The sequence below is a fragment of the Lissotriton helveticus genome, chromosome 9 (assembly GCF_964261635.1).
Source record: "Lissotriton helveticus chromosome 9, aLisHel1.1, whole genome shotgun sequence".
Classification (NCBI taxonomy): domain Eukaryota; kingdom Metazoa; phylum Chordata; class Amphibia; order Caudata; family Salamandridae; genus Lissotriton; species Lissotriton helveticus.
Genome location: NC_136070.1, coordinates 565,552,180 through 565,565,914, shown reverse-complemented (window position 1 = coordinate 565,565,914; position 13,735 = coordinate 565,552,180). Strand labels below are relative to the sequence as shown.

The 13,735-nt window shown below is 47.8% G+C and overlaps 1 protein-coding gene across 1 annotated transcript in view; it reads right to left on the bottom strand.

The window, feature by feature from the left end:
• The window catches only part of LOC144781573 (uncharacterized), a 95,268-nt gene that overhangs the window by 23,941 nt on the left and 57,592 nt on the right, over window positions 1-13,735 (bottom strand). Inside the window, exon 2 of the mRNA XM_078660484.1 lies at window positions 7,737-8,153. Within this exon, the coding sequence (XP_078516610.1) occupies window positions 7,737-7,961 (225 nt within the window). The 5' untranslated portion in view covers window positions 7,962-8,153. The remainder of the gene's footprint in view (window positions 1-7,736; window positions 8,154-13,735) is intronic.

Genomic DNA, 13,735 nt, shown 5'->3' with positions numbered 1-13,735 from the left:
GAGACAGGCTAAGAGGGAGGAACTCACTGATAAGGCTCGCGAGCTTGAACAGATCCATCGCAGGACTGGGGCCCCTAGAATATGGCGACAGCTTAAGGGGGTTAGGAAGGCCCTGGCAGCTCTGGACTTGGACCGAGCGGAATACGCCGCACTCCGGCTGCGCCATACCTTTTACACGGGAGGTGACCGCTGTGGTAAGCTCCTGGCCAACAGACTCCGCGCGGCGCGCCAGAGTCAGCTGGTAAAGGAGATCACTAGCAATACGGGGACCACGGAGACGGAGGACGCCCACATCGCGGCCGTTTTCCGTGGGTTCTACGAGGACCTCTACACTGGAGACCCTCCGGATGAACCGGCTGTGGCCGCTTACTTAGATACGGTTGCATTGCCCTCCCTGGATCCCCTGCAGGCTGAACACCTGGACAGGGACATTAGAATTGAGGAAGTGATCTCTGCCATCGCTCGGCTTAAGCATGGCAAGGCGCCGGGCCCGGACGGGTATACCGCGCTTTTTTACAAGACGTTTTGCTCGTCGCTGGCCCCTATCCTGACCCGCCTTTTCAACTCATTTGCTGAGGAGGGAGCTATTCCACCTGATCTTTTGCGAGCATCCATCTCGGTGATCCCCAAGCCCGGGAAGGATCCGGTGCACTGTGGCTCGTATAGGCCGATATCCCTTCTCAACGTCGACCTGAAATTGTATACTGGGATACTGGCGGCTCGTTTGGCCCCGCACTTGTCAGGTCTTATTGACCCTGACCAAGCAGGTTTCGTTCCGGGGAGACAGACGGTTGACAACACAAAGCGGATTGTTCATCTGCTTGAAAAGGCCTCCCGGATCCCGGGGGAACGGATGATGTTAACGGTGGACGCTGAGAAAGCGTTCGACCGAGTGCACTGGCCCTACCTGGAACAGGTGTTGGTGAAGGCAGGCATAGGGGTCAGGTTCCGCACCATGGTCTTCAACTGCTACAGGCACCCGACTGCTGTGGTTCGGGTGAATGGGTTCGCCTCCCGGGCCTTTAACATCGAGAGGGGCACCAGGCAGGGGTGTCCACTCTCGCCCCTGCTCTTTGCTCTTTATATGGAGCCGTTCGCCCAGCGTATACGTGATAACCAGGCTGTGACCGGTATACGGATGGGTGGCTTTACGCACGCCATTAGCCTCTACGCTGATGATGTCATCCTATCGCTTGATGAGCCGCGGACTGCCCTCCCGGCCTGCGTCGAGGAGCTGGCCTCCTTTGGCGCGGTTGCGGGGTTCAAGCTGAATATGGGGAAATCGGTGGCCCTGGATGTTTCTTTAGAGCCGTCCACCAGGGCGGATTTGCAGAGCCGATTCCCAATGATCTGGTCATCGGCGGCAGTACCCTATCTAGGGATCCAGATAGCGCCCACCCTACCGGCCATGGTTACGGCCAATTATTCGGCCCTGGGTGTTAAAATTAAGGAGGAGCTGCACCGCTGGAGCCGTGGTATCCTTTCCTGGTTGGGCAGGATTGCTGCGGTTAAAATGACCATTCTCCCGCAGGTGCTGTATTTGTTTCGGGCTCTGCCACTCCAGCCTCCGGTTGGGTGGATTCAGCAGTTGCAAGCGGACGTTTCACGTTTTGTTTGGCAGGGGAAAAAGCCCAGAATGCGTAGACCCATCTCCTTCTTGGCCCCTGAGATGGGAGGGTTGGGGATCCCGGACTTTCGTAGATATTTCCGAGCGGTGCAGTTACGTTGTCTTGTGGAATGGAGTAGGTGGGAGTCCGACAAGAACTGGCTTTTTCAGGACCAGGCGGTGGCGGGGCGACCCTTGCAGGAGGTCCCGTTCTTGCGCCGGATTCATCGTCCTAAGAATCTGTACGCCTCCTTTGTTACACGAGTACCTTTACGGGTCTGGGATGCTACCGCCACTACGTGTGGTCTCACCTCCTTCCCGTCGCCGCTTACGCCGTTGGTGGATAACCCTGACTTTACTCCGGGCATGGAACAGGGCGCGTTTGCGCACTGGCGAGGGGCAGGATGTAGGGCCCTGTGCCATATGTATGGTCCGGGCGGGGTGATCCCCTTCACAGAGTTCCGGCAGGAGTTTTCCCTCCCTGAGACTGAGAGACACCGCTATATGCAGGCACGCCACTGGGCCCTCCAGCCTCAGGTGAGGGAGACTGCTGACAGGCGCTTCCTACCTTATGAACAATGGCTGCTTACACGCACTTCAGACTCTAAACTGATTACAGACCTGTATAAATTATTGCAACCTCCGTCCACACACTTCTATAACCCGGGAAGGGAGAGGTGGGAAAGGGAGTTGGGGAGGACACTGAGCCCTAAGGATTGGGAGAACATCTCTTACAGAGCAAGGCATTCAGCGTACCATATGGGCCTTACTGACACTCTAACGAAAGTCTCCACCTACTGGTACTACACACCGGAGCGGGTACACGAATTCGATCACAGCAAGGAGGCAGTGTGTTGGAGAGGGTGTGGGCACCGAGGTACACTTACACACATTCTATGGGACTGCCCTCTCCTGGCTGCATATTGGAAGGAGGTACTGGACAACATTGATACGCATTTTGGCATTGAACTGCCACGCTTCCCTGCCTACACACTACTGGGGCTCCCTAACAGCCTAATGTACCCACTTAGATCCCGCAGGGGTAGACAGATTGCCATTGCACTAGGCTCAGCGGTGCAAAATATCTTGATCCATTGGCGCACGGCCACGGTACCTTCGGTCACGGGCTGGTTCTATAGGTTGTGGCACGTGTTAGGCATGGAGAAACTGTCGCTGATGGTGGCAGGGGATATATCACAGTTCTCAGAGCTTTGGCAGCCATTTCACTCCCTGTTGTTGATGGAATTCACGGAAATTACCTGCCCCAAATACCTCCGCCTCCTGCGGCTCACGAGTCCTGAGGCACAGGCTCTGTGACTTAGTGGGAGGAGTACTTCCCCGGCGGGTGGGGGTCTTGTGCTTGGACTGAATTGAGGTTGGTGCACTGGACGGGGCGGGTGGGGGGGGGGAGGGGGGGAGGTTGGGATCCGGGAGTTGGGTTGTTGGGGTCTGGGGGGGGAGTTTGAACTGGAACGTTATCTCATACTGTGGACTGGCACTTCAGATGTAGCTGCAAGGGGCTGATAAAATTCACTGCATGTAACCGGTCCGGCCGGGATTGGGGTTCTCCCCACCCTAACAGAACGCCCAGTGTTGATGTTTGTTGGTCTTTGTGTGAGATGCTGAATAAAAAACTTTAAACCTAAAAGTGATAAATCATGTGGCGATATTGAGACATCATCAATATTATTGACTTGGTGTCAGAGGCATTGGCGCTATGGCTTTTATGTATTTTCCACTTAGAGCTTTTTTACATTGATGGCAACCATGCCTCGTGAGCTGAGGTGAACACTGAATATACATAATCTTGCATACATGTGGTGGCAACTAATGTAATCTGGTCTGATGTAGCCATTGTTAAAACACTAATAACAATATTAGTAGTTCAGAACAATGTTTACGGAACATATGTAACTCTTATTACAGAAAAGGTTAGTGACCCCTGCCCTAGACACTGAATTGTGGGAGGGTGGGAACAAGGCTGCCTTTAGAAGTTCTGTGCTGACCTTTTATCAGTGGATTGCTGATATGTTCTTCCTGAGCACTACCACTTGAGTTAATAGTGGGGGATATGGATGAGTCTGCAGATTCTGTTGTTAGAGGAAAGAAAGTGTCTAGGCTGTGCTTACCCCTTTTTTCTCTCCATGAGTGCTACTTTGGGAAGGCCAGATGATAGCCAGGCGCAAAGGTTACACACTCATTGTGCTCCTGTTGTGGGTGCTTTTGCCTGTGAGAGCATCACTACCTGATGTGAGGGCCATTATATTTGACAAAGACTGTGTCTGCGCTGCAGAAAGACTATGAAATAAGATAAATAACCACCTGTAATTGGTTCCAGGGCATGGCAGTGGGCTCAATATACCCTGTCTGAGAAGTCTGTATGTAATCGTGAGACCCAACCTACTCCACTAGGTTCCAGAACAAGATTCTTCAAGTGCTAAGGTCCTACTGGCACTTTTGCGCCACTGGAACGTCACTTTTTTGATTGTAAAACCTGGAAATACGGCAGAATCGGAGGCGCAACGAGGAGAAATGTTTTTATTTCTCCTCATGCTTTCTTCTGCAGCACACATAGAAAAAGGAAATCGCCTCTTGTGATTGATTTTTTGCAGGAAGGTGTCCCTTCCTGCACAAAATCAATCAGTCCCATAACCCAGGCACCCTTGCACCATGGTGCAAGGGTGGCCTGTGTTGGCACCTGGCAGCCCATTGTGCACCGGTGCTGGGCAAAAGGATAGGAATGCGCCGTATCACATAGATACAGCGCATTCCTGCCCTTTTGTTTTGACATAGGGCGGCGCAGCAAAATTCCTTGCAGCAATGCCCTGCGTCAAAACCTCACAAATGAGGCCCAGTGTTGGTATATGACAGAAATCCATATTCCTAAAGTTAAGGGGACATCACCTTAAATCTGTGCATCATGGTGGATGAGCTGTGGGTGTGCCTGTGATCTACAAACCTGTCTGAAATGGTTAGAAGAGGAGAAGTGTGCCTGACCATGCAGGAGCAGACTGATGAAAAAAGGGAAGCCCAGCTGCAAAGTACAGAACTGGGGGGCCCAAGAGTGGACTGTTTGTGGTAGAGTAATTGGAGTTGGCCAGAGTCTTTCCAAAAGTCTCTTTGCCTCACTGAGTGCTTCTACTTTCAAACAACTCTCGCCAAGCACTCCCCTCTTCTTAGCATGCCCATTCTTGTGACTGCCAACAGAGGAGGATAATGGACTTGCACTGACTCTACTTCTCCACACTGATACCGGAGGTGGGGCGGACTCATGCCATGTACCAGAGGATAGAAGACAACCTTGTAGTGATTAATATTTCTTGTGTGTAGTATCTTATTTTGGTGTGCCTAAAGTATTTTTTTTTAGCAAAAGGAAAGCACCGGGCTGCACAATGAATTGTTGTGTCTGTTGATTGACTACCTCACATCTGAGTCTCTGTCCCCCACATTACCTCTCTCAGAAGCCTTTGACTGCTCACACTTGCTACCCCAAGAGTCAAGTGCAGAAAGGGTGTACTTGGCCCATTTTATAGAGCTTCCAGGACAGTTCCCAGGGAACCAGAGGCAAATGGCCCCAACTACCACAGAGTTGGTCCAGTAGCCCCTGCTTGCCCTGTGGGCCCTCAGTAAAGGGTATGCCAGGTAACTGTGAATAACAGGGATGTTTTTCACCTCAGGGTTCCGAGTTACATCACAGAGAACTCGAGCTTTGCTTTCGTTGTCTATTGTATGTCACTAAGAAACCCCCAGTGTTATTCACAGTAAGGCATCTATAATTCTGTTTAGAACATTGGAATGTTGAGCGCTCTATTGAAGACAATGGAGTGCTCCGGGCTTCTAATGGCTGGTAGAAGCCCAGAGAGTTACATTCCAATGTTTTTTTCATTTCACAGCTGTTGCTGTGAATAAAGGCCTCTCGGAGACAGAAGAGAATTAAACCCCATTGGCTCCGAGAGGCCTTTCCTTTTACAAATTAGAACATTCTGCCCTCTAGGGCGGAATGTTCTAATAGCCTTAGAGCCCTCTGTAGCGGGCTCTACCGGCCATTAAAGGTGGGCTCCCTTGTTACAGGCCCTCGCCTTCTGCTTGGGCCTTTAACGCTGGAGTGGGCCATTAATGGCTGGTAGAGCCCGCTACGTTGGGCTCTAAGGCTATAAAAGATTCTAGACCATGCTCTCTGTGATCAGTCACAAACATCTTTTAGGTGATTCCAGTACCCACTGAGTTGGAATCTACGTATTTTTGTCTAAATGCAGCGAGGCTGCAAATGCTTCGTCCTCTGTAGGAAGTGCTCTAGTCCAAGCACAGTGCAGCTCTCTTGAGCACAGATTCTGCTGCCATCGTAGGCTCTGCCCCAACACACCCAGTAGCAGGGAGGTCACGATGTGCTTGGGATGAGGCTGTGCAGATGAACTGCTGGCCCATTATTCAACAGTTTTTCTACAAAGATGGCTCCCTGAGCTGTGGCAGTGACCCTCAGGAGAGGGAGCTGCATACAGGCTTACCAGCAGCACACAGGACTACAGGGTTCAGATTGCGCAGCTGGTGGCAGTAGGCACAAGCACATTGTTTGGCAAATACAGAAAAATGGCTCACGGTCATTCTGATGGTGTCTCACCCACTACTCTGTGGGCAAGTGCACAGCTTTAGAGTCAAAGGAAGAAGAAAAGAGCTGGGAGTTTTAAATGGACTGGTTTTGGAAGGTTAGTTCATTAAAATCATTGGAGATGACACATTTTTGGAGGGTGGAGAAGTGTTTTCTGGGTTGGTGATCCCTTTGAAAATTATTGGAGGCGTTCTGCTTTGTTGGAGATTGGCACCCTCTAAAGGGAGCTATGCCTCCACTTTAAAATTCACAAGGCCAACTTCCCCAGACTCCACGTTCTCCCAGCAAGTGAATGCCTCCATATCCATCAACAAGAGGAGGGGGATGCTTTCAGCCATCCCGGAATGGTGAGGTGGGGTTGTGGAGGGTGTGGGTTGGAGGCTAGGGAGGGATTCAGCCCTGGAGGGTTATAGGCCTCCAGTGCTGTGAAGAGGTGTGGCACAGCGGCCAGAGCAGCTGACTCCAGAGCACAGGCTCTCGGTTCGATCCCTGCTGGCAGCTCAGCATCATGTGACTCTGGGCAATAGGTCTCTTACTCTCCTCGACGGCCCCCCAGTGCCTTGATACCCTTAGGGGTGATAAGTTTGCACTTTGCAAAATGTGGAATTATAATTGTAGGCAGGAAACAAGACAGCAGAGCCAGGACCCTCTAGATAATCCACATAGCAAGCCTGCTAAGAAAGGAGGTACATCCAAGCGCTTCACAAAATATGCCTAATACAAGCCACCTCCACGACCGAATTACAAAGCAGGCATGCAATGCTGCATTACACTAGCACAGGTGACAACCCAGTTCTGTTGAACCCAGTGCCCTCTGAGGAACACCAAGGAGAGAACAATTCTGTACACCCCTCTCAGCTGCTATAACTCTTTTCTCCAGTATCCATGGTGCTCTGAGTAGACAGAATTTAGAAGTCCTGCCATAGCCCTTGCCCTGCCATAGCCCTCGCCCTCCCATCAGCCAATCGTAGAGTGGCTTACAGCAGTTGCATACAACATAGTAACTGTGCCATGCTTGTATTAGTACCAATTGTGACATGGATGGTCTTTTATTTTTTATAGCAAATGCAGACAACGAAAAACACAGGATCATTGCCCATGCTATGCCCCATTTCTGTAAAACCAGTGCCATAGCTTAGCCCTGTATCCTGCACCAAAACTAAAAATGGAAAGCACACATGCATGAAGGCACAATTAGTTTTATCCACACACTGACAGGCCGCTGCAACATATGACATATCAGAATTCTCAAATATGGCAGCTTAGGGTTTTTGATTGGACACTGAAATTTCCATTTCTGGGGTTTGAACACTTCTCTTTTGACAGACATAGTTTCTAGTGATCCATAAGGCATGTGAAATAGAAGACAGACTGGTGGAATGCGTAATACAGAGCCCACTGAGCTGCGTCTATAAATTGCATGTGCCTAAAGGTTTAGCTGAGCCGTCAAATGGAGTGTCCGACATGTCTGGGTGCTTGGGCGAGCCCATCCCCAATCTTGCAAACCACCAGCAGCCTACACACCTTCTTGGCCTTTGGTATCTGCTTGCTCTGGAGTCCCATCTCCTGCGATCCACCCTCCCGGCTCACTGTAGCTCCATCCAGTCTGAGGAAGCAGTGCTTTCGTGCCCGGCCTTTGGATCTCCTTTTGCGGAAGCACAGGGCAGCTAGAAGAGGTTTCACTGACCCTTGTTGGCTGCAGTAGTTATGCTCCTTGGAAACGGCGCTCTGATTGGGGCAGACAGCCATGTCCCCACCAACCACAGATGGCGCCAGCGTCTGTTTTGGTAAGTCTCCAGCAGCATGGAGGCCTTGGGTCTGGAAGCGTGCTTCTCCATGGAGAGCCCCATTGGAGTCTTCGGGGGCGGCAGGCGTTCGGCAGGGGGAATCAAGCTTCACTTTGTTGCCTCTACGCTGAATGAAAGGAGTTCCAAGATCAGCCTACGGACAAGACAACAGATGGAGACACTTAGGCTGAATGGGAGATAGCAGTTTGGAAAGAGACAATGTCTGAGAAGAAAGACATCAGAGAAGAAAAGTGTTTGTTATAACATGCACTTTCATTGTACTTTCATAGTTTTGCCTCTTAGAAGATTTTCTAGAATAAATTGGACATTTTTTTTTACATACAATCAGAGTTCATTGTCAAAATAGTGGAATAGATAATAAATAAAGGTTGAATGGTTGTCTTTTTTCCCTAAAGAACAAAAGAGGGGATTGGTATGAATGACCAAGAGTGGATGATACAAAATGGATTCTTATAGAGACATTAGACCTAATTACATTATTTTGTTAAATTAACCTTGCACCAAATGTAGTTGAAAAGTGCCATATCTTGTATTTTCTTCTTTTCTTTGCTCATTTTCTACATACATTTTGGTGGCTCCTGGTAAATATTTTCATGTTCGTTATAATAAAATCAATTGCCATCACCAACTGGCAAACATGGTTCTTTTGGTGCACACAAGAGTGGTGGACTCCTGGCACCAGAATATAGGGCCAGGATTAGAATTTAGTTGGGGGGGTTCTTGCTCATCATAGAACTTCTGCAGCACCAGAATGGGTGTTGGGGTCGCAGGGGCTGAGCACAGACGCCCATTTTGGGCGACTGAGACATATTTTTGTCTTCAGGTTTTGGCTCAAAGAAAGACAGAAAAGGGAGATAGGCGGATGTACGTGAAAGGTAGAAACGCAGTGATAAAAGGAGAAAGCAGGAATAAAAAAGAATCTTCAAGATTGAGATAAAAAGACAGGAAGTGTAGTGTGGTGGAAGAAAGAGGCATGATGTGGAATGAAAACTAGGCCACTTTGGTATTCAGCAACCTCGAGTTGGCTCCTAAGAAAAATGTGGGATATTTGCACTTATCTAATTAATGGTTTACACTTCAAGCACTGGCTGTACCTTACAAACTACTGAAACTGTGTGGGAGGGGGGCTTATGTCAAAGCGTGTGCTGCTAGCTTGAAATGCAACGTGTGCTGCCACCAATATTATTTTAGGAGGAACAGGTGGCACAACAGTGGGATCACAGGAAAATAAGTTTTAGAATTATGCACTTGTGCATGGTCAGAGATTAACAGAGATCACAAGAAAGGGCTCTAAATATATTATTAGGCTTCTGGGGAATGAGATAGTTAAACAATAACCAAAAAGGTTTTGGTTGGCATGAGCATTAGGAAGAAGAGCAAGTGAATATGTGGAGCACAACAGAATAAGCATATTAGGGATAAATACTCAGGTACAAGACTGGTAAAGTGAAGGAACAAATACGATCGAACAGTGATTTTACAGGGAAATAATGAATATATTAATTAATAACAGTGACGCCTACGGAGCATTCTTTGGAATACATAAAATAAATGGATAGACATGAAAGTGAAGTAAAAATACTGATTGTGAAAGGTCCTCTACTATAAACTTGGCTGAAGTTAGGGTAGGAATCGTAAGGATGCCAGAGGAGCATGGGTGCGAGGCTGTGCACAGCTTTTCGCGTCCTTGTACATATGACCCCTTTACATAAAACACTTTGCGTGAAAGGGGCGTGCCATGGGTGTTACTGTGGGTGTTCCCAGGCAACACCCATGGCTTCAAACACATTTCCAGAATTATGAGAAATCACATACCTTGAAATACGTCAGACTGCTACACCTCACTATGGGGAGGCTTGGGGAGGCTTAGAGAGGCGCAATGAGGAGAAATGTTTTCATTTCTGCTCATTTTGTACCGCTTTCTATGCATTCTGCAGCACCCATTGAACAAGGAAATCACCTCATGTGATTATTTATGTGCAAGAAGGTGTCTCTTCCTGCACACAAACAATCATTGAAAAAAATGCAGCTTTTCAACTTCTATGTGTGCTATGGTGCAAAGGTGCCTGCGTCTGCGTATGGAAGCAAATTGTCTGCTAACACAGGAAGAGCATAGGGATCCACCATATTGTTGTAGCTATGACGCATTCCTTTACTTCGAAATTAACCTAGCACAGCCAAAAGGCTTGCGGCACCGCACTGTTTTAAATCCTTGTAAATGAGGCCCATTTTGTCTAGGGGCTTTAAAAAACATTGAAAGGAAACAATAGAATGAGTGCCTTCAATTCTCCTTGCCCTTCAGTTATACTGCATACCCTTTGTGTTGGAGTTTTTCTTGCATGCTGCTTTTCTTTCTTCATAGTAACAAACAACAATGTCTCAACAGGTAATATTTGAAAGACAATTAATTAAAGGTAAACACATCCAGGAAGGAGACAAAAAGGGAAAGGCACCATGATTGAATATATATATATATATTTTTTAATTTATATATCAGCACGCAGCTACCCAGAAGGGTTTCCCGGCGCTGTACAGGAACAGCAGAGAATAGAGCAGCCTATTGGCTGAAAAGCCATGTTTTCAGGGATCTACGGAATAAGAGAAGGTTGGATTGTATGCGGAGGGGCAGTGGCAGGGTATTCCATAAGGTAGGGCCCAAGTAGGAAAAAGAGTGCCCCCCCGTGTGAGAAAGCTTAACTTTGGGAACTCGAAATTTTTCTTGGATGGAGGATCTGAGAGTACGGGAAGGAACATACGGACAAGCTAGGAGTTGTAGGTAGCGGGGCGACTGAGCATGCTTGATGCGAACCATGTAGGTTAGGGCTTTGAACTTGACCCTTTTCTCCACTGGAAGCCAGTGGAGATCAGCCAGCAGCCCAGATGTAGATGAAAATTTGGGAGTGCGGCAGAGTAATCTAGCCGCAGAGTTTTGAATTTGTTGTAATTTTTGAGTTACCTCTTTGTTGACACCCAAGTAGAGTATATTCCCGTAGTCAAGCCTAGAAGTAATGAGGGCTTGGACTACGGTGCGCTGGGCATGAGATGGGAGCATCCACACAATCTTTTTCAACCATTTCAAAATGGTGAAACAGGTAGCAGCAACCTTAGATGCCTGCTGTCGCATGGAGAGGGAGTCATCCACGATGAAGCCAAGGTTACGCACGTGGGTGGAAGGTTGTGGGAGCGAACCCATCTCAGGTGGCCAAAGTTGGGGGCCCCAACGGTCTCGATCTTTAAGATCGAGATAAAAAGACAGGAAGTGTAGTGTGGTGGAAGAAAGAGGCATGATGTGGAATGAAAACTAGGCCACTTTGGTATTCAGCAACCTCGAGTTGGCTCCTAAGAAAAATGTGGGATATTTGCACTTATCTAATTAATGGTTTACACTTCAAGCACTGGCTGTACCTTACAAACTACTGAAACTGTGTGGGAGGGGGGCTTATGTCAAAGCGTGTGCTGCTAGCTTGAAATGCAACGTGTGCTGCCACCAATATTATTTTAGGAGGAACAGGTGGCACAACAGTGGGATCACAGGAAAATAAGTTTTAGAATTATGCACTTGTGCATGGTCAGAGATTAACAGAGATCACAAGAAAGGGCTCTAAATATATTATTAGGCTTCTGGGGAATGAGATAGTTAAACAATAACCAAAAAGGTTTTGGTTGGCATGAGCATTAGGAAGAAGAGCAAGTGAATATGTGGAGCACAACAGAATAAGCATATTAGGGATAAATACTCAGGTACAAGACTGGTAAAGTGAAGGAACAAATACGATCGAACAGTGATTTTACAGGGAAATAATGAATATATTAATTAATAACAGTGACGCCTATGGAGCATTCTTTGGAATACATAAAATAAATGGATAGACATGAAAGTGAAGTAAAAATACTGATTGTGAAAGGTCCTCTACTATAAACTTGGCTGAAGTTAGGGTAGGAATCGTAAGGATGCCAGAGGAGCATGGGTGCGAGGCTGTGCACAGCTTTTCGCGTCCTTGTACATATGACCCCTTTACATAAAACACTTTGCGTGAAAGGGGCGTGCCATGGGTGTTACTGTGGGTGTTCCCAGGCAACACCCATGGCTTCAAACACATTTCCAGAATTATGAGAAATCACATACCTTGAAATACGTCAGACTGCTACACCTCACTATGGGGAGGCTTAGGCAGGCGCAACGAGGAGAAATGTTTTCATTTCTGCTCATTTTGTACCGCTTTCTATGCGTGCTGCATCCTGCAGCACCCATTGAACAAGGAAATCACCTCATGTGATTATTTATGTGCAAGAAGGTGTCTCTTCCTGCACACACACAATCACTGAAAAAAATGCAGTTTTTCAACTTCTATGTGTGCTATGGTGCAAAGGTGCCTGCGTCTGCGTATGGAAGCAAAGTGTCTGCTAGCACAGGAAGAGCATAGGGATCCACCATATTGTTGTAGCTATGACGCATTCCTTTACTTCGAAATTAACCTAGCACAGCCAAAAGGCTTGCGGCACCGCACTGTTTTAAATCCTTGTAAATGAGGCCCATTTTGTCTAGGGGCTTTAAAAAACATTGAAAGGAAACAATAGAATGAGTGCCTTCAATTCTCCTTGCCCTTCAGTTATACTGCATACCCTTTGTGTTGGAGTTTTTCTTGCATGCTGCTTTTCTTTCTTCATAGTAACAAACAACAATGTCTCAACAGGTAATATTTGAAAGACAATTAATTAAAGGTAAACACATCCAGGAAGGAGACAAAAAGGGAAAGGCACCATGATTGAATATATATATGTATATAAATATTTTTTAATTTATATATCAGCACGCAGCTACCCAGAAGGGTTTCCCGGCGCTGTACAGGAACAGCAGAGAATAGAGCAGCCTATTGGCTGAAAAGCCATGTTTTCAGGGATCTACGGAATAAGAGAAGGTTGGATTGTATGCGGAGGGGCAGTGGCAGGGTATTCCATAAGGTAGGGCCCAAGAAGGAAAAAGAGTGCCCCCCCGTGTGAGAAAGCTTAACTTTGGGAACTCGAAATTTTTCTTGGATGGAGGATCTGAGAGTACGGGAAGGAACATACGGACAAGCTAGGAGTTGTAGGTAGCGGGGCGACTGAGCATGCTTGATGCGAACCATGTAGGTTAGGGCTTTGAACTTGACCCTTTTCTCCACTGGAAGCCAGTGGAGATCAGCCAGCAGCCCAGATGTAGATGAAAATTTGGGAGTGCGGCAGAGTAATCTAGCCGCAGAGTTTTGAATTTGTTGTAATTTTTGAGTTACCTCTTTGTTGACACCCAAGTAGAGTATATTCCCGTAGTCAAGCCTAGAAGTAATGAGGGCTTGGACTACGGTGCGCTGGGCATGAGATGGGAGCATCCACACAATCTTTTTCAACCATTTCAAAATGGTGAAACAGGTAGCAGCAACCTTAGATGCCTGCTGTCGCATGGAGAGGGAGTCATCCAATTGAAGCCAAGGTTACGCACGTGGGTGGAAGGTTGTGGGAGCGAACCCATCTCAGGCGGCCAAAGTTGGGGGCCCCAACGGTCTCGATCTTTACCCAGAATCAGGACCTCTTTCTTATCGCCATTGAGTTTTAAAAAATTGGCGTTCATCCAGGTCACCACTTTACTGAGGCCGGATCTAAGAACAGAGGCCTGGGAGGTTTTACCTGCTGAGAGAGAGAACAGGATCTGGGTATCGTCGGCGTAGGAGAAAAGCGACA